At 43.8% G+C, this 19,587-nt stretch overlaps 2 protein-coding genes across 2 annotated transcripts in view; one reads left to right on the forward strand and one right to left on the reverse strand.

Annotated features, from left to right (window-relative positions):
• Positions 1-14,292, forward strand: part of bcl6ab (BCL6A transcription repressor b) — a 29,947-nt gene extending 15,655 nt beyond the window's left edge. The window contains exons 2-12 of the mRNA XM_008282275.1: positions 524-528; positions 1,239-1,243; positions 8,361-8,414; positions 10,363-10,534; positions 10,697-10,918; positions 11,010-11,828; positions 11,940-12,067; positions 12,163-12,330; positions 12,424-12,554; positions 12,648-12,785; positions 12,959-14,292. Of these exons, the coding sequence (XP_008280497.1) occupies positions 8,384-8,414; positions 10,363-10,534; positions 10,697-10,918; positions 11,010-11,828; positions 11,940-12,067; positions 12,163-12,330; positions 12,424-12,554; positions 12,648-12,785; positions 12,959-13,102 (1,953 nt within the window). The 5' untranslated portion in view covers positions 524-528; positions 1,239-1,243; positions 8,361-8,383 and the 3' untranslated portion in view covers positions 13,103-14,292. The remainder of the gene's footprint in view (positions 1-523; positions 529-1,238; positions 1,244-8,360; positions 8,415-10,362; positions 10,535-10,696; positions 10,919-11,009; positions 11,829-11,939; positions 12,068-12,162; positions 12,331-12,423; positions 12,555-12,647; positions 12,786-12,958) is intronic.
• Positions 14,293-15,314: 1,022 nt separating this feature from the next.
• cmpk (cytidylate kinase) overlaps positions 15,315-19,587 on the reverse strand; it is a 6,178-nt gene continuing 1,905 nt past the window's right edge. Inside the window, exons 2-6 of the mRNA XM_008282393.1 lie at positions 18,549-18,695; positions 17,419-17,571; positions 17,237-17,313; positions 16,921-17,017; positions 15,315-16,070 (exon numbers count right to left, since the gene is read on the reverse strand). Coding sequence (XP_008280615.1) covers positions 16,029-16,070; positions 16,921-17,017; positions 17,237-17,313; positions 17,419-17,571; positions 18,549-18,695 — 516 coding nt within the window. The 3' untranslated portion in view covers positions 15,315-16,028. The remainder of the gene's footprint in view (positions 16,071-16,920; positions 17,018-17,236; positions 17,314-17,418; positions 17,572-18,548; positions 18,696-19,587) is intronic.

Below are 19,587 nucleotides of genomic sequence, written 5' to 3' on the forward strand. Positions count from 1 at the left end.
GACGTGTTTGTCCCTCAGAGGAAGCGTAGGAGGAACAATGACTGAGGCTGATTCAATTGTGAATCAATTCAATTCGAAGCATTTCAGAAGAAAAGCTGATTATTACTCGGTGATCACAGCGATCGTAGTTTCCTCCTCATCGTGGTCTGTAGGGATCTTATTTAATATGTGAGCATGATTTTGAGGAAAAAAAAAAAGGGTAGTTTATGACCTCATGGTGAATGATTTATTCAGTTCAATGAAACTAGAAGCACAGGAAGGAAGAGAAGCTCATTTTATTCATACATTTATTCATTTTGGTCTGAAGAAGCAAAGAGAATATTTGCCTCTTTCGGTTTATTCCTTAGCTTCAAAACAAAGTCAAACAAACTGTCTGTGTGTAAACTGCTCCATCTCTCTCTTGGGCTGCACGGTGGATCAGTGGTTAGCACCGTGGCCTCACAGCTAGAAGGTCGCCGGTTGGCGTCCTGGTGAGGACACCCGGGATCTTTCTGCGTAGAGTCTCCATGTTCTACCCGTGCAGCATGGGTTCTCTCCGGGTTCTCCGGCTTCCTCCCACAGTCCAGAAACATGTTGAGGTTAATTGGTGATTGTAAATTGTCCGTAGGTGTGAATGTGAGTGTGCTTGGTTGTCTGTCTCTAAGTGTAGCCCTGTGATAGACTGGTTACCTGTCCAGGTGAACCTGCCTTCACCCTGAGTCAGCTGGGATAGAATCCAGCCCCCCATGACCCTAATGAGGATGGGGAGAACATGGAGACTCCACACAGAAAGATCCCGGGTGTCCTCACCAGGATGCCAACCGGCGACCTTCTAGCTGTGAGGCAACGGTGCTAACCACTGATCCATCGTGCAGCCCCTGGAAGCTCCAGTAAAGCAAAAATGTCAAAAGAATAGAAGCGTGAAGCCATGAAGTGACGGCTCTGGGCGCCTCAGAACAGCTTCCATCGTTTTATCATGTTTTTTATGTCGCTGAGTGAAATGCGATGTATTGCTTCTGAGATATTGTTCAGAGGCTGGTGCAGCTGGTCCTCCAGATGAGCAGGAACATAGATCTTTAAATATTAGTTCTCTTTAGAGCTCCTGTTGTACGTCTTCAGTTGCGTTCTCTTGCTGCCGTCCAGCTTGTCAGCCATGCAGCTGTGATTTCTTTTATTTTCACTGACCATGGGATGAGCTGAACTTCCGGCCTTATGACTTATGTAATTCAAACGTCACAGCCAGATTAGCAGCTAATCAGCGTGTCGGTCATATGACAGCGTCCTCAGTGTTCGCAGCTGGCGTTCAGTCCAACTAACAACATTAGCTCCTTGTTCTCTTTCAGTTTATCTTTCATCTTTAAAGAGGCAATTTAGCGGCTTCTCTGACTGCTTCATGAGATAAAAAAATCAACAAAAGCAACATCTTTAAGGCGAGTTTGTCAAATTGACGCCATCTCAAACAAACAGGAGCTCATTTCCCATCAGCTGAACTGCTCAGACGAACAGCGAGGACATCTCAGGGAGTATCGTCCCTCCTGCGAGAAGCATCAGGAGGTGATTAAACTCTGTGGGAGATTGTTGGAGTTTCCTCACTCTGGATCATATTGAATTATTTAAGATTTACTCTTGATTATATAGCAATCCAATACAGCTTCACTGGATTTGACTCTATTACCATCTAATACACAAGCTCATGTGGAAAAGGTTCTACTTGAATGAGTGACGGTAATATTTGATACTGACGTTGAAAATGAGGAAAAGTACATATCTGAATATATGTTTATATTGAGGGGATTATATTCTGAAACCTACATGCGTCACCGTAGCGACAGAGACGTAGCAACGCTACAGCGGCTAGGAGGGCGGCAGAAAAGAAAGCGTCCAAGAAAAGTTTCTGATGCTCAAAATAAATAAAACAACTCCAACCGCTCCGAGGAAGGATTACAGTAAAAAAAAAAAAAAACAACGGAAAACGGTTGATCCACAAGCCAGTGTTTGTGTAATTACTCTCACTGCCAGAAGGGGGAGACAAGCGTTTAGCACTGCAGGTTTAAATGTTTTTGCCTTTTTAGTCACATCATGTGAAATATGTTTTGTAAAAGTTGTGCTAAACAAGTGCACAAGCGTGTCATACAGTCTGACTCACACATTATCTTCGGTTCTTAAGATGCTCTCGACAACAATCGCTGCCTTCAGTCGCATTTTTAGCTCATGCGCAAGAATTTCAAAGCGAGCAATAAATCTTCACTTTCAGCTATTTTCCAACATCCTCAATCAGCGATTCACCTCCACAGTTTACTAAAGTACCAGCAGGCGGTCTTTACGGCTTCATCCAGAGGCGCTTTTTATATTCCAGTGACATTCGCACAGCTTTGTTTTCCGTTGTGTTTTCACAGCAGTCTCTGGGAAGAAGAGGACGAACCAGACAGGTTCTCGCCGTGTCGACGGGGGCACAACAGTGGACTGTTGGGGAAACAGAGCGAAGGGAAACATGGGATTGCAAAGAGAGGAGTGTTGTTTAAACAGTGGTCATGATAGTAGGTGAGATTCTGCTTTATTAAAACAGTGATTATCATCTCAGGCTGAGGACGGTGATGTGCAGCTCATTGATCAGACGTCTGTCTTTCCCTGTTGCTTCAGATGAGAGCGGTGTAAAGAACGGGGAGTGTTTTAAAATATTAGAGCAACAAGTGACAAATAATCAACATTTCATGGCTGCAAATTCTTCAACAGGAGACTATTTCAGAGCCGCCCGGTGCAACGACCGTCTGCTCCTGTTGTCCTCATCGCTCCTCGTTCATTTCCCGCGTCCAAATTTTCCCCAGCCACTCCAACGTCAAGGTGAGTTTTCAGAGCTTGAACCACCGGAGAGGCAGCCGGGATCACACCAATAACTTCACACACAAACACACTCCACCTCTTGTTTCTGTGCAGCCCTTCCCCCCGCCGCCGTCCTCCTCCTCCTCCTCCTCCTCCTCCTCCTCCCCGAGGCTTTGCTGTAAAACAACAGGGGAATCCGCCATAGTGACACCACGTACCCTGGTACTTTTCCACAGATAACATGCGGCGAGAGGCTGAGTGTTGCAATGTGGTGTTTATATTGACTTTATGCATTTATTGCCTCGCAGTCCATACAGCCAAGGTAGACAACGCTTAATTCCTCCTTCTCCCCTCAGTCGGGCCGGTTTGTTCTCTTCCTGCACATGAACTGGCTGCAGATCAACGTCTGAAGTTTTCCACCCTCTGGATGCTCAGAATAATAAGGAAATAATAGCGCGCAATAAAGCAGATGAGATGAAAGATTCACAGATAAAAGCACAAGAAGACAATTGAATTTAAAGAAAAGCTTGATATGGTTTGGTTGCTGCTCTCAGAGGAGCCTCACAATCTGCTTCTGTCTTGATTAAACTCCAGCTGAGGAGAGTGTGTCGTCCACTTAAGTCCGCAGACACACAGAGACACGTCGTTGAACTTAATGTACAAAAGAGTAAAGGTCATCTTCTGCATGTACAATCCATTTAACCACTTATAACTGGAGATGCATTTTTGGTTTGGTTGCAACAAAGCCACCATTCATGTGTCGCCCTCTGAGCATTTTATTCTGGGCCGGACCACGAGGACGTGAGCTCAGATGACCTGAATCCAATGAGATGATCCAAATAATGTGATTTATAGTTTTGGTCGGTGCAAAAAATTCTCTTCCTTTCGCTTTGGCAGACGTTCCCAGGGACTCAGTGTGCGGCGTTGTCTCGAAGTGAGGTTTTGATGTGAAGCGTTCGTTACGGTTAATTAAGCCGGGTGATGTAACGTACGCTGTTTTCGCTGTTTGGTTAATTTGTTACTGATCCGGTGCCCAGTTGAACGAGGGAGGAAGAGGAATGCTCCGAATTCCTCTAAGAATTCTCGGTGCACCTGCGACAACAACAAAGGAGTGAAAAAAGACTGTAAAGGAGGAACGCTGAGACTCTGTAAAGCCGTGAATAACAACAAGAGGGAACTTAGTCGACGGACCGATGTGACGCTCGGCAGAAATGCGTCCTGGTGCTGAGCCACGCGGTGCAAACCACAGAAATGAGAGTCATGTAGAGCGGGGTTAGCGTTTGATGATATATGTCTTAATTCTGAAATGAAAGGTATCTTTATCCCAAATTCGCCACATGACAAAACGTGCAGATCGACTGTTTCTTAAATGCTGAGAGATTATCTGAACCACGTTTGACCCTCACTCGGTCAAACCAGTTTGATGTCAGAAAACTGAATTCATACTCATCAAAAACGTTCCCTTTTCTTTAGTTTCTAAGTTTGACCCACTTTCATAAGCACTAGAAATCTCCATCAACTAACCAATTAATCATCTAATAGCTTCAGCTCTGTGGTGTTGATTTAGTTTCTATCGGCCGCTTAAAGAGACTCGGCACGGTGGTGGTGAAATGTCACACAAGCTGTAACTTCCCCATTATTGGCAGTTTGACACAGTATACGTTGTGCGTCAGGGTCGCTGGAAGTTCAGCGATTATTATGCATACCACCTGCAGTTTAAATATGTTCCTCTGAGTAAGTCCCATGCAGGCTGCATGAAAGCGGTTCAAAGTTCAGCATGTTTGTGTCACATGGACCATATTCAGTTTTTCATGGCTCCGTATGAAGCTGCTGAGGAGCAAAACTGAACTTTGTGCTGTCAACAAATCCTGCACATTTTCATCCACACATTCTGTCACGTTTTGCGCCTTTCTGTGGGAGTTTTGCGGCGTGCGAAGCGAGTTTCACTTCTCTCGCTGTTCCCCCAAATTCAAGTGGTTCAGCGCACTTCAATCTTTCAACCCCCTTCAGGCAAAACTGGGCCAGTTTCAGAGTCATATTTTACTGACATGACCTTTGATCCCTGTCAGACAACCATGTGCCTGGATCATGTTTTGGGACAGGCACGTAGATATCCGTCTGCGTCTAGGTCCCGGGTCAGGGGAGTTCATGAGCAGCGGGGGGGTGGGGGAGTACTTGTTACCACACAGTGCAGCCTCTTTAACCAGCCGAGCAGGAAAGAAGAAGAACGGCAGCAAATTTGTTCCAGCGCTGGCCGGCCCAAGTGTTGTTTTCATGACATGCATGACATTCTTTGGATGGGCCTGGAAGAGAACGAGAGAGCAGCTCTGTTCGATGAAGGAAAACGGGCACAAGTAAACAGATAAACACACGTAAATCATGTTTCTGCTGCTTTTTTTTGGTTGTTTTTGTTTTTCTTCAAAGGGCAACGTCGCCACTTTCACTGGTGTCAGTTTACTCGTCTGTGAAGCGTCTTCTGTGGCTCAAAGCAGCCTGGTGTTGTCATCAGAGGAGGCTCGAAGGAGGCACATTTAGAAAGCTTGTGTTACAAACTAAACTTTGTGGGATGTGAGAATTGACCATGAGGAAGCTACAGTCAAGCTGCATCATGGGAAATGTAGGTCGGCGCAGTATTTTTGGAACCTGACCGAAGAGAGATTTACGCACAGCCGGTATCCACCTTTTCAAAAATAACATCATTCACACTAGATTGTTTTCAAAAAAGTCTTTGTTAACACAAACCCACATAAACACGTTGTTAAGAGCTGCTATGAGCTGCCAGACCTATAGGGAGCAGTGTAATGCTAGCCAATCAGAATCCTGGAAAAAACAACGAAAACTTCCTGTTACTTCAACGATAGTGGTGTGAGGGTCGTTTGTTTGGACCGACAGAGAAGTGGAGCTGCTCCTACATGTGGTGTTAGAGACACAACAAGGAAAATATTGACTGTAAACACGTCCGTCCAAGTATATGGACGCAGTCAGACTGTAAACATGGTCGCACGCTGTGACATCAAACTCCGTCTCCTCCTGTCTTCATGCAAACGCAAAAATGGAGTTTTTCTAAATCTCCTCTTTGGCTGGAGTTTTCAGATCTGATCATTTTCGATGACTCGTAGCTTTGTTTACGTGGAAACCAAAGGCCCGTTGAGATATCACCGTTTTAGCTGTGTATAAATGGAACCTAAAACTCGATGCATCTCAACGCATTCTGCTTTGATTTTCACCGCTCTTGCTTTCCTGCATTGCAGCAGTCCACATGAAGAGTTCATTTGCAAAATCAGATAACTCCATTTTTGTAGATTTTCAGAAAACTTATTTTTTTGTTGTATGCTTGAGATAAAATCAGTCAAACTGAAGCTGAGTGGATGTGACCCAGTAGAAACGACAACAACAGAGAGAACGGAAGTTTGACTGATGTTGTCTCAGGTAGACGATGGAAAACATTTGTGAAGATGGAGTTATCTGTTTTTGCAAATGAACTTTTCACATAAATAAAGCACCTTTAAAATTAAACTTTCACTCCATTTTTTTGGTTTACCTGCAATATTTCTTTTGGCTTCAGCAGACGTGACGATTTGTGTCCTCAGTGCAACAAAAATCAGATTCCCTTCAAGAAAAATAATAATGATCATCTAAAAACCCTGACTGTCTTTATCCTGGAAAACAAACCAAAAAAACTCCACGTTTGAGCGATTAGCTTCTTGCACAGATATCTACCAATATTTTTGTTTTGCATCTTCTCGAGCTTATCTTCTGTTGTCGCTGCAGTGAAACCGTCCCGTGGATGTGAAGTTAAAGATGCCGCGTTGATATAAGCGAGGGAAAGGCTGACTCACCGAATCTACACATCCTCTCGCCTGCGAACAAACAACCAAACGTTTATTTTCTGCCAAGGCCCTGCCGCCGCCTGAACAAGTTTTTGTCTCTTCTCATTTAGATGAGAAAACATTGCTTCTTTTCAAAGGAGGTGATGATGAACAACCCACAGAAACTTCAGCCACTAAAGATAACCACGGGGGGAAAAACGTCTAGAGTGAAAACATTAACTAGAAATAGACCGTTTGGTTGCCATAGCCACCTGGACAGCTGTAATTTAGACAGGATGAGCTGCAATACACGTTCACTTCAAGGGAAAAGATTCATTTTGTTGTTTTCATCCTAAATGCACATTGTGCACTGTTTTACATGTGTAATTCTATTAAATATGACCTTTTAATAATAAAGTGCTACTTGTAAACTACTATCCATGTCTCTGATTACCAGCTGATCTATTAATTGAAAGACAAGGTGAAAACAAGGGTGTCCACAGAGCAGATATTAACATTTTGCAATATGCCAACAAACAAAATGCAGCTGTGCACAATAACCGTGAACGGTTTGTACATTCTTTGATCAACGCTAAATGTTTTGTGTCTCCGGTAAAGTCAGAATTACTACAAGTTTCTAAAGAGGAGCTCCATCATGGCAGCGTTTTACATAACAAGCGCTTATTAAGGAACTAATATAGAACATACCACATCAGTTAACGGGAGATAAAAATAGCAGCAAGTATGCTGCATGATGAGGAAGTCATTAGTTACAGGTACAGCCGAAACTTCAGAGTTAAGCAGGAAATAATCAGACATCTGCCACTCATTCTAACAGTGTGTTTTTAACTATTACATTAATGTCACTCATTTATTTCTACTATACAGGATTGTTTTGTGATTCTGAATTCTACTCAAGAGCTTTTTGTTAATTAAAAAGAGGCCGGTTTCTGACTTGTTGACTCACACACTGGTGGATTAAGTGCGTGAGACTGATGCACAGCCGTGATGGCAAGACAGGAAGACGTGGGAACACAGACAAGTGAAAGTGAGCTCTGTGGAGGGTTGCGGACTTTACTTTCGATAGCCTTTAAAAATAGGACTTCATGACAGCTACTGTGAGCAGCAGAGGCCTCACACACCGGAGGACCACTCACTGATCAGCGATGGGGAATCATTCAGGTTGAAACGTTTGCCAGATTAAAAGATACTGAAAAGAACGGATGTACTGTTATTGAGTGTTCCTCTTAATCAGTTTAAAGAGGTGATGGGTGGCTCTGGGCCAAAACACTATTTATGCATGTAAATCGAGCCGGAAGTGCCGATTAGAGGGCGGAAACTGTTGAGGAAAATATTAAAACTAGACGAACTAACGAGAAAGTGTGAATTATGGTAAGATAAGAGGAGTAATAAACTCTTGTGAGGAGGTTTGCAGCGACAACATGCGCTCATATTCCCCACGGTATTTATAACTCGGTCAGCTGACCTTGCACTTGGACCAAACCATCCTGCGGGGAGATTAACTGACACAGAAAACGACGAATTAACGGTTAAAATCACACATGTTGCACACTTTAAAGGTACAAAGGTGCTTTTAGGCGATCGTTTATTGAGCACCTGTGTGTTTTACTTCCTCAGGCCGCCGGGATGAGGCCGATGAGCGGCGGCCGACGGGGAGCGGCGACCCCCGCCTCGCGCCGGATGGTACGACCCGGTGTTGAAATTCCGAGAATTGAGCTGCTGTGTTTCTTAGAACTGGATTCTCAGAACTGGTGATGCTCAGAGTTTCGAGGAAACTTTTACAAGGTGACTTTTTTCCCTTCCTATTTTCTCAGCATTGGGTCAGAAGTGTTGTGAAGTAGCAGACGCTCCTGCGGCCGCCTCGGCTGCCGCGGAGCCGGACTTTTACCCCCCTGATAGTTTGAATATTTAGTGATTTCCGTTGACAGATTTGAAGTGTTCTGCTTGTTTGTTTTTTTTTGACAGCTGCGCTAAACTTTGACTGCACTTTAGCTGTGAGCGTGCTTCGAGGCCGGTTATTTATATTAATATTAACATTATTATGATTATGAAAAACAGCTCGAGTACTAAGTGCTGTTTTGCGGCGCTAGCTAACCCCTGTAGCCCGCTGTAGCTCGCTGCTAGCTTGTTTGAGTTTTATTTCGCTAACATTTGAGGAAACATTTGTTAGCTTGTTAGCCGGACCGGTCGGTCGGGTTGAGCCGCAGCCTGCTTCCTCTGCGCACTTTCTCAGCCTTTAAACTTTACTTAAACCGAGCTTTAAAATTAAAAACAAAAAACTTCCAACCCGTCATAAACCTGCGGACATGACAGCTCAGGAGTGTCTGGACTTGTGTCGGCCTGCTCTAAGAAAAAAAAAAAAAAAAAAAAAAAACTGAACTCACGCAGCAAAACAACAAAAAGTCGTTCCTTGAAATCACATCCTACGAAATCATGCCGGTGGAATATTTAAAGGCTTAGAAATAACTGTGGAGATTAGCTGGTCGGCGGGGGGAAGCAAATGTTAATGGGTTAAATGAGATGAGTTGCACTTATATCGGGGAACAGGAAACCTCTCTGTGTACTGGCAACCTAATCTGAGCAGCCAGGACGGAATGTGCTCAACGTCAAACACGCTTACAAAGTGCAGGCTGCCAGCACACACTGTCTGTCTGTCTGTCTGTCTGTCTGCCTGCCTGCCTGCCTGCCTGCCTGCTGCACACTAACCTGCAGCTAAACACTGACTTTACAGCCACAAAATCAGCATTTAGTCACTTTTTTAAAAATTCTGATTATGTTGCATGTGGTTTAAAAAAAAAAAGAAGAAGAAAAAAAAAGTTGTCACCTCAGAATCTGAACCAGCTTCCGGCTCTGTTTATATCTCACTCAACCAAATCTGCCAGCTTTAGATGAGAATGAATGTTAAAATGTGGATTATTATTATTATTCTACCGTGTAATAAGCCCGTTATTAAGGCGTGTTGGGTTGAACCTCCCTTTGACTTTTTCCTCTTTTGCAATGGCGCCACCTGTTGGCCACTTGTTTGGTTCAAAAGTTTTCAGGGAAAAAAAAGTGTGTTGTTTTATGTAGAGGAGTGAGTCAGGAGTTATGAAATAGAACAAGTTGTAATAACAAGTGTGTGTGTATAATATATCTGAACCATCACGTCACATTTAGTGGTAAACACATACTTTTTTGCTGCCCTATTGCTGTATTTTGCTCTTGTTTTATTGTACTTATTATTTATGAGGCTTCTTCTTTAAAAAAAAAACACAAAAAAATGGGACCTGAGTACTAATTTCGTACCACAAACACGTGAATGTGAGCCGGCACGACACATAAAGTTCCTTGAATATCGACTAGTTCACAGCTGTTAATAAAAAACATAATAAAATTAAATAACCTGCAATTCCATTTACATTTCTTGCATGATATATATGTTATATTTGTTGTCATTGGCTGCCAAAATTTCATTTATACAGCGTTATAATATTTTCCTACCACTGTTACTTCTTACTTTTCTATTCTAGTCTCATTTAGCTGATTTATTTTCATTTTCAGTAATTTATAACCTTTCTATTGCTGCATTTCTTGTCGTGTATGTCATTTTGTTACATAACTTTAAATAGATCAAACAATTATGTGTGTATTATGTTTTATTTGTGAAGTAGTTTCATGTATTGTACAGTCAATGTTTTACTAACTCGTACCGTATTGTATTTTTCACTCAACATTTATTTCTGCCCCGGCACAGACTGTGACAGCATGGCCACGACTGCAGATGGCTGCATTCAGTTCACACGCCATGCAGGCGACGTCCTGCTCAACTTCAACCGCCTCCGCAGCAGGAACATCCTGACCGACGTCACCATACAGGTGGACGGACAGCAGTTTCACGCTCACAAGGCCATCCTGGTGGCCTGCAGGTACGCACCGTTAGGACACGTGACTCGTTAGCTCAGCCTCATGCACCTAAGGACTTTACAGTAATTAATTCAGATGATAAATGATGCTGAAACAGCTGCACAGGATAGTGAGATTTCATACGACATAGACGATAACCATCAATCTCTCCTGCTTCTCTACAGTGGCTTCTTTTATTCTGTGTTCATGGATCCCGAGAACGCAAACCTTAGTGCCATCAGCTTAGACCCCAAAGTGGACCCCAAGGGTTTGTCCCTCCTTCTGGACTTCATGTACACGTCCTGCCTGAACCTTAACGACAGCCTGGTCTTGGCCACCCTGAACACAGCCATTTACCTCCAGATGGAACACGTGGCCGACACCTGCCACAGGTTCATCAAGTCCAGGTAAAGGGAAACAGAAAGTGTGAAAAGACTGATTTTGCAGTGACGGTACAAAGTGAAGGGGTCTGACTTGGAGTTGTGTGTGTTTACGCAGGCATCAGAGTCTGGATGTGCCGACTGAAGAGGTACCGAACAACTCGTTGCACCTGGCCGAGGACGTCTCCGCCTTCAGGCCCGTCGAAGACAAAGAGCCAGACCTGGGAAACAACCGCACATTGAACACATCCCCCAGACAGGAGTGCAGGGGCTACATCCCCAACGTCTTCAGGGGCATCAACACCTCCGGCTCCTACCACGTCTACGGTGACCTCCACGTCCCTGCTGGGAAGATCGAAGGTGCTCATAAGATCCGATGCTCGCAGGTACCCAGCCCCAGCATGGCTCACAGCGAGTCCATCTCCCACTCTGTCCCATCGTACCCCAGTTTCCCTCCCACCATCATCCGACCGGCGGTAGCCCACGGGAGCCTTCAGGGGCCCGCTGCCCCCATGGAGGAAGACAGCGTTCAGCACCCGCAAACCAGCTGCGTGAGACTTTCCCCTGGCTTCAGCAAAGGTGTCATCTGTAGCCCCCAAAGCCCCCTCAGATCTGACTGCCAGCCCAACTCGCCCACCGAGTCCAGCAGCAGCAGAAACGCAAGCATGAGCCTCAAACAGCCCTCAGAGTGCCCCAAAGACGCCAAGGCCCGCAACTGGAAGAAGTACAAGTTCATCGTCATGAACCAAACTCCCGATGAGAACGGAAAGGAGGCCCAGGGAGGCGGCTCTGATGTCGGATCCGCTTCTCCAACGCTGAGCCCCTGCAGGAGCGGAGCGGCAGGCGGACAGAGCGAGGTCCAGCCAGAAGAGGGCGCCAACGAGCACAGAGAAGACATGCCCTCATCTCAGAGCAGCGACAGCTGCAGCAGTATTAGGTAAACCACAACCGGCTGTCAGAACAAATAACAAACTACCAGTTGCTGTTCATTGGGTAAAGTTAAAAACCCGACTTCATAGTAACTCTGTGATCTTGTTCATGGGTGCAGCCACCACAGATGCTCCTCCTGCGGCTGTGACAGCCCCCGGTGCATGGAAATGGGTCATCTTTCTCCGGCCTCGTACAACAGAGACGACAGCACCAAGCTACACTCAGACTATTCCTCCTCCAGCTGTGGTGAGTGGACTCCACAGCGCCGGACTGTTGGCCCGTATAAAGCCACAGAGGTGCATTACGTTAACGTCGTTTCCTTTTTCTGCTTCTTTCTGCAGAAAACAACATTTATTTCTGCAACGGGTGTGACTCCAAGTTCACGGAAGAAGATTCCCTGAAAGACCACATGGTCCAGGTCCACAGCGACAAGCCATACAAGTGTGACTGCTGCCAGGCGGCGTTCCGCTACAAGGGCAACCTGGCCAGCCACAAGACTGTTCACACGGGTAAGACTCAGGAGTCCTGGTTGGCTTTTTAGTACTGTCAAGCAAGTCTTCTAGGATGTGTCTGATTTATTCGTCGCCTCTCTAACCGTCCAGGTGCGAAGCCATACCACTGCAACATCTGCGGTGCTCAGTTTAACCGACCAGCCAATCTGAAGACGCACACCCGAATCCACTCTGGAGAGAAGCCATACAAGTGCGAGACGTGCGGTTCCAGGTTTGTCCAGGTGAGAAGAGCAGAAATGTCTCGTCTTCAGCAGAACTTTCACTTCTCAAAGTGTCGCCTTCATGCAAATCGTGTGTTTCCTATCTCCCTCCAGGTGGCCCATCTTCGCGCCCACGTGTTAATACACACGGGAGAGAAACCGTACCCCTGTGAGATCTGCGGCACGCACTTCCGCCACCTTCAGACGCTCAAGAGTCACATGCGCATTCATACCGGGGAGAAGCCTTATCATGTAAGCTTCCTAGTCAGTGTCTGGCTGCTAAAAAGAGCGTAATCCCTTCACCGCGGTGATCCATACACCTATCAATAGTTATAATTCCTGAGTGCTAATCCGGGGCAGCTATGAGCTGCTGCTGGCAGAGCGGGTGGAAGTGATTCTAAATGATGTGTGTTTTCTTTTCTCAGTGTGAAAAATGTGACCTGCACTTCAGACACAAGAGTCAGCTGAGGCTCCATCTCCGGCAGAAGCACGGCGCCGTCACCAACACCAAGGCTCAGTACCGCAGGTCTCCCGGCAACATGATCACAGGCCTGCTGAGCTCCTGCTGAGTCGGCGGCACGCCTATCAGTTGTTGTTTGTTTGTTTGTTTTCCACGGGCCACCATGCTGTCAAAAGTTTGTGTTTATTTTCCTAAACGCAAACAGAAAACCTAAATATTCTCTATATTTGCCCTTTATGTATTTGTATGCACATTTCTTAACTCTTTGGTATTTCAAAGACTGTAGGAGTTTATTCTGCTCTCGTCGTGAATGTCTAACAACAGAATGTACATCTTGAATGTGAATCTGAGTCGGTATTTCTCTGTTTCGCCAATCGCTCGACAGAACGTGTGCGTCGAAGGACAGTCCTCCTTTTCACCCGAGGATCACTGTTACACTTTTGCTTCAGATGTTGGCGTGAGTTTGCCCGGTCACGTGGTCTTATGCAGTGTTATTTTTTCCATAAGACTGTTCCTGTAAATAAGATAATATATATTTTCAGATTGCCGTCTGCTGGCAGAATATATTGAGTACGTTTTTGTTTCTTACGAGCAGTCAGTCACACCGGGGCTTGTCGTTTCGCCGTGTCGTAGCTCGTGGTACAGGTTGTAAGAAATGGCTCCGTGTTGTACATATTTCCTTTCCCCAGTCGTTTCTAGGTTGGTTGTTTTGCACATACTCATGATGCTGTAATCCGTATATTTTCATACTTGTCATTCAAATATTTCTACTTAAAAAAACAATGTTCAGTTTGTTAAACCCCATTCCCAGCACTTGTTATATTCTTATTTATATTTTTTAATTTGCCGTATTCACTTACATTTGGTGCTGCGATGATCCAGTTTTCTCAACGGGATCATTAAACTCGTTTTTTTTTTGTTTTTTTTTTTAACCGTACGTATTATAGCGCACTCATACAAACTAGTGTAACGATAGTGCCTTACATTCACACTTTTCTATTGGCTACGTTCCCAGACTAACTATCGGTGCGTTTTACTTTTGACAACACGACAGCCGCGGTGGCTGTGAACTGCTTTTGTCCGGTACTCGGCCCCGTTGTCATGCATGTCCAGGTACTGTTGTTTTGGAAGCTTCTAATCTGTTGTGTGTAGCTCTTGAAATGCAGACGCACCAGGCCTCAAGCTAAAACACTCAGGAATAATAGTAATATGTCAGCAAATGTCTTTGTAACTGCAGATTATATATATATGAAATATATATATGAAAACATGAAAATAAAATGTATATTATGTAGCATGTATTGTGCCACTTGTGTTCATTCTTTTTGTTTTAAATGAGTCTCCTGAGCCTGTCAAGTATTATGTAGAGTTATGTAGAATATATAAATGCAGGTTTGTGTAAAGTTAAACCGTTCCTCTGGATAAAACAAACCTTGGAGGAGCTCAGATGGTTTCAACAGCTACACAATGAGGCTCTAAATCAGTGGTTCTCAAACTTTTTGAGCCAATTTTTAATATCTCATGAGTAATATGCTTATTGTTCATGCGTTAAAAATGAATGAGATTAATCTCTTTACATTAACACGTTAACTTTCTTTTGAATTAATTAACAAATTGGGTTTATTTCAAACAAATGAAAGGGGAAAATATATAAAAACAAAATAATTTTAAAAAGAGCATTTAAAAATATTGCATAATCAAATCATAATAAGTTCAAAAAAGCAGTGGGAAGAAGTTTTAATTGTGACAGCCCTAATACTAATGTATGTGGTAAATGTAGGCTTTATTTTATATTTATTTCTATAATGATCTGGCGATCCCCTGAAATGATCTTGGGACCCCCATGGGGGTCCTGACCCCCAGTTTGAGAACCACTGCTCTAAACCCTCCATTGGAAAAAAAAATGACTTGGAGACATAACAAAATGAAAAAAAAAAAAAAAGCATAAAAATGTGCTGAAGTACATAAATCTAAAGAATAAGTAAATGCTAAAACAAATACTACATTCTAAAAAAATTAACTGATATGTATAAATGTGATATATTGTTGTCTGGAAATGGATCTTCTGTCAGTGTTAATTTATTCATCCTTTGCTTAAGATGTTTTAGAAACTGCTTGGAGTTAAACCTCATAAAAAAAAAACGTGATGCCAGGCGCCCCCTGCTGGCGGAAGTGGGATGGAAACTACCAGAGGTTCTGTATATTCGTAAAACTTCATAAAATGATCAAAATATCGAAAAAGTACTGGACTAGAATTCTACACTCGTGGGGTAAAACTATTAAACACACACTCTGATGTAAAACAAAAGAAATAAAAGTGGTCGTTTTTCCTTTTTCAGCTTTATCGTCCTTCATACGAGCAGATACAGTACAGTTTAAGTGTTTCATGTTCATCCCCTTTGTTCCTACTATGACTAGTCCCACATGTCATAGCCATGATGAAGCACACTGAGGTTTTTTTAAATTTTAAATACTCATCTATCACAGAAACACACCTGATAACGTCTACATGGCACTAAAAGTCTCTGGTCATGCCCCTGTAGTGCTAAACATGAGACAGATGTTGTATTGGTTTTATTTGGCTGCTCGGTGGAGTCTAAACTAAATCCTCAGGTCAAACAACGATTTGGTCTGAAGCATGATGGCTGCTTCTCATGACAGAAGACATAAGTGATAAATACAGTTTGTTTTTTAGAGACTTCCAGTACTGTAAGTGTCTTCGACAAACAAGTGCCGACCATGCATCGCCTCGCAATGGCCTCCGACCGGGATGAACCGTGAGCTCTTCTGAACCAGAACTAGTCGATTACGAGCAGCTGCAGGGCATCTCCAGCTCTCATTCACGCCGGTACGCAGTGTACACGCACAAACACACCAACAGTGTAAGCAGATTACAAAAAAAAAAAAAGACAGAAATCAAAGGTAACCAAACGTAAAAAGTCATATGAATGGACATATAAACTCATAATAGTGTAATTGCAGTTGATAAAAAGGAAACTAAAAAGTAAATGAATGTTGCTGGCAGTCGGAGGAGCTCAGCCCTCTTTGTCTAGGATGGCTTTCACCTCCGCAAACACCTGCAAGAGAACGACAGGTTAGCTTGGTCACTGGTTCACCTCAATTCAACAAGTTAAACATGATTGTTGTCTTTAGTCATAAACAACACTTTTTCCCTCACAGGTGCAACAGAAATACTCAAAATGCAATTAAAAGACAGAGTAAAGCCAGCATGGAAGCTCCTTAAACCTGCATGTTTTCTAATGAACTCTGGGAGGAGGGGTGACCTGCATAAAGTCCTGCTCAACCAGTTCTAGACACAGATTAATCCAGTTTAAAGTCATCCATAGGCTGCATTATTCCAAAGTAAAGCTGCCCAAAACACTTGAAACAATTCCCACCCAGTGCGACAAGTGTGGCGCCGCAGAAGGTTCACTATCACACCTGGTCTGGCAGCGTTCAGGAAGTTCTGGTCGGACATATTTGACTGGTTCTCCCAACAGTACCAAACATCCATTCAGCCAGATGGCCTCTTAGCAATACTGGGCTGCTCTGACAAGACAAAATCTCTTCCACCCCATCAAAAACAAGCCCTCAGAGAAAGATTCCTATTGTTGAATTAGAAGGTGGCTTAATGAGATGCTTGTTTCTCATTCAGGACCTTCTGGACGAGGGGCTGTTTTTCTCTCAGCTTTAAACTCCACAACCCTCTTTGGCTGTTGTTTTTTTTTTTTACATATTCTGAAACTCCATCAGGTCCTTGTGTCCTTGTGCCTGTTTGTTTATATTGGAAAAAAATCTACATAAAATATTGAAACCTGCACGTTTTCTAGCAACCAGCAGGGGGCGACTCCTCTGGTTGTAAAACTACATCTGATTGCTATAAAAGTTTCTATTCGTGACATTCAGCCGGCGAGGCCATCTGCTCACCTCGTCCACGGAGCGAGAGGCGTCCACGGTGCGCACCTTGCCGTCCTTCTCGTACAGCTCGATGATTGGTCGCGTAGACTGCAGGTAGGTTTGGATTCTGCATTGAAGGAATGTGTGGCTGGTTATTGGGGTCAGATGACACAAGGGACTTAAAGGAGACATGAATTAGGTCAAAAACACACATGCAGGTATCCACCAGCCGGTTAAATGGGTCAGAGGACTCTCATCAGACGTGCTTGTTGTACTTTGGTATATAAATAAGTATGTATTGGTACGTTCTGACGTCCAGTATGTAGCCTGTGCTGGAGGACTGCACCTTTTCTCCAGGCTCTCTCTGTTGTCATCTGTGCGTCCGCTGCTCTTCCCTCTTTCTAGACATCTGTCGATGCAGACCTGTGGACAGAAGAGCTCGTTTCCTCAGCGTGACATATCTGCCGGGACATCGGCTCAGCACAGCGCGTGACTACAAACAGCTCCAGGGGAGTTTCCATGACGCACCTCATTGCCGCAGTCGAAGAAAAGCACAAACTTGACGTCTGCTTTGCCGTCCATGACGCTCTTCCACCCTTGAAGGTTGTCCTCGTTGCGAGGGAAACCGTCGATGAGGAAACGGAACTTCTTCTCATCCTGCTGCATCGTCTCCTCCATCGCCTGACGAGACACAAACCGGAAGGAAAGATTTTATGTTTTGCTGCTCAGAATGTGTTTAAAGGTGGTAGAAGTCTGCAAAAAAACTAAATCCGTGCAATAGATTGAACACACAGATTTTCAACACTGCTTCAGTGTAAATGCTGCCGATAAACTCTATAATTCGAATAAGAAAATGCATTTTTCTTTTCTTTTTTTTACTATGTTTACTCGATTGTTTGTCGATCACAAGTCTCCAGAGCCTCAAGTCATGTTTTTTCTTTTTAGTTTATGTCTGAATATCAGCACAAACATTTAATTCTATATTACATTAAAGGGGAGGAAACATGAAGTTTTCTTAATCAGAAGGATGGAAAAGTCTGGATTTAATGAATAAATGCCTTCAGCATTGGTTAGTGTGAGAGCCATATACAGTTAAAAATGTCTTGTGTTAAAAGCTAAGTGTAAAATCTAACATTAAAAATATAAATTTAAGATAAAGTTTAGCTGATAAAGCAATTTAAAAACGTTATTTCATTGAGTAAAGATAAGATCCTCGACTTATGTGACGTTGTTTTGTTGTATGAATGAGCTACAGGTGAGGGAGCGCACAGATGTTCTACCTGTGGACGTGAAATGTTCAGTTTTTGATGGAAATAAATAAACGGATGACTTCGTCTTGGTCCTCAGTGTGAGGAACCTCCTGTGGTTCAGTGCTGCTGTCTAGTAGCTGCCACAGTTAGATGATCACTGAATAACACCCTGTAGACTGATGAACCAGCTCCTAGCAAAACATATTAGCTTTGTGAAGTATTTGTGTTTTAAGAATTAAACATCATATTGAACTTTTATTCAAACAGAGCCTGTAAACTAAACCTTGTGATTGGCAGTAAAGGTTTTTTCATGGCCTGTGATTCTTGAAAATAACTTCAGACACTTGAATCAAGCATCTGACTCGTCTCAGACACAAACCAGATCTACAGCCTTCATTCATGACACACCTTCTTCAGTAAGTTGATGGTGATCTCCACCGGGACGATCTTGCCCTCTTTGATGTAGTTGGAGATGAGCTGTCCGAACTCGGAGCCGTCTCTAGCTCGCTCCGCCCTGAGCAGATCTCCAGCTGACAAGTGGGTGAAGTTGTAGCTCTAAGAAGGAAAAAAAACAAACACATTTTTAACATGCCGTGATGAAAACAGCATCTCAAAGAAAAGCACATCAAAACCAATCATCTAGAGGCAATTTTCTGTGACAAGTTTTTCAGGTTTGGAACTCCACAATGAGGAGGAGAGGCCGTCGCCGACAGACTGAGTCCTCGCCACTCACAGCAGGCCAGGAAAAAGTCGTGCACTGAATGAAAGGAGCCTCTATGCCGAGCTGCCGTTCAGGCCCAACCGCCGCACTCGAAGCGTGGAAGCCGACTCCCAGAAACATCCGAGAACAGAAGCAGTTATAAAGTCTCTCTTTAAGGAGCTACAGCAAACACACACACCAGAGAGTCCACGTCGGCCCCCAGTAGAGCTGCAGCTTCACGAACGTTCACCAGTTTGATAGTTAATACAGTTTTCAGACTTTCTGCACAGCTTTTAAAAATAACTTTTGTCCAGTGTGCAAATGAATTAGCTTCAGGGCAAGTTTGAGTCATCAGATGTCATCACTTTGGCTCAGTCGTGTTAGGGTTAGGGCCGACCTTGTTTAATGTGTTATTAGTGATGACAACACAGGAGACGAGGAGCTGCAGATGATCGATAGTTGCATCACTGGAAGTACAACATGAAGAAAAATCAACGGAAACATGTTCCAGCTTTGTTTTAACTACTAGATACCAACATGTTCTCATTTCCTACCACAAATCTAGAATCTAACATATTTAATGAGTTCTTTTCTAAACTTTATTTATGTTGACTCGCCGGCTACAAACATCCATCCATCATCTCTACACCTTAATCCTCACTAGGGTCATGGGGGGCTGGAGTCTATCCCAGCTGACTCAGGGTGAAGGCAGGTTCACCTGGACAGGTAACCAGTCTATCACAGGGC

Source organism: Stegastes partitus, unplaced genomic scaffold (genome assembly GCF_000690725.1).
Source record: "Stegastes partitus isolate 25-593 unplaced genomic scaffold, Stegastes_partitus-1.0.2 Scaffold0, whole genome shotgun sequence".
Taxonomy (NCBI): Eukaryota; Metazoa; Chordata; class Actinopteri; family Pomacentridae; genus Stegastes; species Stegastes partitus.